Below are 2,905 nucleotides of genomic sequence, written 5' to 3' on the forward strand. Positions count from 1 at the left end.
TGTCAGAGTGGCCCCCAGCGTTCACAGTTTTAAATCACGATTTAAAACTCACTTTTATTCACTGGCTTTTAAACCTGCTTGAGAGTTGTATTGTGTATTGTGTGCATTTTATTTTTCTAGTATTAGCACTTTGGTCAACCTTTGTTTTAAATGTGCTTTACAAATAAAGTTGGATTGGATTGGATGGATAATTTGTCAAGAAGGCAAAGATCTGTGTATGCTCAGCTGAGATCTGTCGAAAATGAGTTCACTTCTGTTTTCTACTGTCCTTTTTGTTGTGAACAGCGTGACTTTTTGTTTGGTAGGATAAAAGCGGAGATTGATTTGGTGAATATGGATGATGCTCAAAGACTGAGATGGCTGTTCACATGGCAACCGTATAGAGTAGCCAGTTATCTAGAGAAAGCCTGGAGGAGAGGAGAAAGCTCTTTACTGAGGTGATCTGTACACGACCATTTCTTGTTTGGGTATACGTGTGTGTGTGTGTGTGTGTGTATATATATATATATATATATATATATATATATATATATATATATATATATATATATATATATTATATATATATATATATATATATATATATATATATATATATATATATTTTTTTTTCTCTTCCTTAGGTGAGATATTCCTTTTATAACCCCCCTAGGGCAGGGGGGTCAAACTCAACTTCCCAGAGGGCCACACTTGGAAATAAGCGTCACATCAGGGGCCAGACATGGAGAGTTTATGGACATGCTTTATTTAATCAAAGTCAGACATATTGGACTGTATTATTGCATGTCTCATATAGCTTTTTCTCACTTACAGTAAAGTCAACATAAAGCCCTAAAAAAATGTTCCTTAGCCATCAGAGAGTTTTGCAAATCAAGCAAAACAATAATGACATTTTTTACAGCAAGCTGTTTCTCAGCCTAAATATTCTTATAGAATTCCTAAGTCTCAAAGTCTGCAAATGTGCCAAATTCTGCTTTTAGTGTCACATAATTACATCATAATTACAGTTTGAAAAGAGTTTCCCGTCTTTTTGGTTTCTGCACACAACTAGGTGGGCCAAAATCTATTGTGAACCTAAATTAATATACGGGCCGGATCAGAACTTACAATGGGCCAGATTTGGCCCGCAGGCCTCGAGTTTGACACATGCGCCCTGGGGGTGTTTGCTGTTTGATTTGTTGTGTTTGTGTAAAATAAAAAGGTAATCTAGTGTATATATACTTCAGTACACAGAGCTCAGAGTCCCACAGACACACATCAGCTGACTCTCACCTGGTCATCGGGGTCAGTGGGGTCACAGGTGAAGTCTGACAGAACCGTCACATGACCCAAGAAGTCCTGGTACACTTCCTGGACCACGTCAGACCACTTCCTGCCTCCCACGCCAGACAGCACCGCCTGGTCCAACTGGTACAGCTGCAGGCTCACACTGAACACCTCCTGCAGGGGGGGAGAGGAGAGAGAGAGAGGGGAGGATAGAGAGGGGGGAGGGGGGGGAGATAGAGAGGGAGGGAGGATAGAGAGAGGGGAGAGGAGAGAGAGGGAGTAGGAGGGAGGATAGAGAGGGGGACAGGAGAGATGAGAGAGAGAGAGGGGGGGGGAGAGAGAGAGAGGGGGGGGAGAGAGGGAGAGAGAGAGGGGGAGAGAGGGAGTGAGGGGGGGGAGAGAGGGAGGGAGAGAGAGGGGAGAGAGGGAGAGAGAGAGGGAGGGGGGAGAGGGGGAGTGAGAGAGAGGGAGGGGGAGAGAGAGGGGGGAAAGAGGGAGGGAGAGAGGGAGAGAGGGAGGGAGAGAGGGAGGGAGGGGCAGAGAGGGAGGGAGGGGAGAGAGGGAGGGAGGGGGAGAGGGGAGGGAGGGGAGAGAGAAGAAGGTTTTGTGACATTTAAGCAACAACGTAGAAACATGAGGAATGTAATAACAGCTGTTGGCCTCTGGACAGAGGAGAAAGAAAGACTGTCTATCTCTGTGTGTGTGTGTGTGTGTGTGTGTGTGTGTGTGTGTGTGTGTGTGTGTGTGTGTGTGTGTGTGTGTGTGTGTGTGTGTGTGTGTGTGTACCTGGATGCTGTGCATACGTAGCAGGAAGTTGTCCATGTGGACGAAGACCAGGTGTGAAGGGAAGTCCCAGCAGCTCTGTGTGACAGGTAGACAGGTAGACAGTTAGACAGTTGGACAGTTGGACAGGTAGACAGACAGGTAGACAGACAGGTAGACAGACAGGTAGACAGACAGGTAGACAGACAGGTAGAATACACACAGCTGAATCAGAAAGCCTTTATTGTCATCGTTGCATAGGAATCCAACAACAAGCTGTGACACTGAAGTGATGCAACATGAAACACAAGACATTCAGTGTGATAAATATGTGATAAATAAATATAAAAGTATTTAAAGTGCAGCACTGAAACCTACATCATCACCACAGATAGGTGGAGATGTCGGACACACAAAAAGATGACTTGAAATAACAGTGAGAGCACCGTTTTAAAGTTGTGATTTAAAGGTCCCATGACATGGTGCTCTTTGGATGCTTTTATATAGACCTTAGTGGTCCCCTAATACTGTATCTGAAGTCTCTTTATATAGACCTTAGTGGTCCCCTAATACTGTATCTGAAGTCTCTTTATATAGACCTTAGTGGTCCCCCTAATACTGTATCTGAAGTCTCTTTATATAGACCTTAGTGGTCCTCTAATACTGTATCTGAAGTCTCTTTATATAGACCTTAGTGGTCCCCTAATACTGTATCTGAAGTCTCTTTTATATAGACCTTAGTGGTCCCCTAATACTGTATCTGAAGTCTCTTTTATATAGACCTTAGTGGTCCCCTAATACTGTATCTGAAGTCTCTTTTATATAGACCTTAGTGGTCCCCTAATACTGTATCTGAAGTCTCTTTATATAGACCTTA

The 2,905-nt window shown here is 43.6% G+C and overlaps 1 protein-coding gene across 2 annotated transcripts in view; it reads right to left on the reverse strand.

The window, feature by feature from the left end:
- The window catches only part of LOC114565916 (dynein heavy chain 17, axonemal), a 32,323-nt gene extending 30,963 nt beyond the window's left edge, over nucleotides 1-1,360 (reverse strand). For both annotated transcript variants that reach the window (XM_028594259.1, XM_028594258.1), the window contains exon 1: nucleotides 1,273-1,360. In XM_028594259.1, the coding sequence (XP_028450060.1) occupies nucleotides 1,273-1,280 (8 nt within the window). In that variant the 5' untranslated portion in view covers nucleotides 1,281-1,360. The remainder of the gene's footprint in view (nucleotides 1-1,272) is intronic.
- Nucleotides 1,361-2,905: the final 1,545 nt, after the last annotated feature.

The sequence above is a fragment of the Perca flavescens genome, chromosome 12 (assembly GCF_004354835.1).
Source record: "Perca flavescens isolate YP-PL-M2 chromosome 12, PFLA_1.0, whole genome shotgun sequence".
NCBI classification, from domain to species: domain Eukaryota; kingdom Metazoa; phylum Chordata; class Actinopteri; order Perciformes; family Percidae; genus Perca; species Perca flavescens.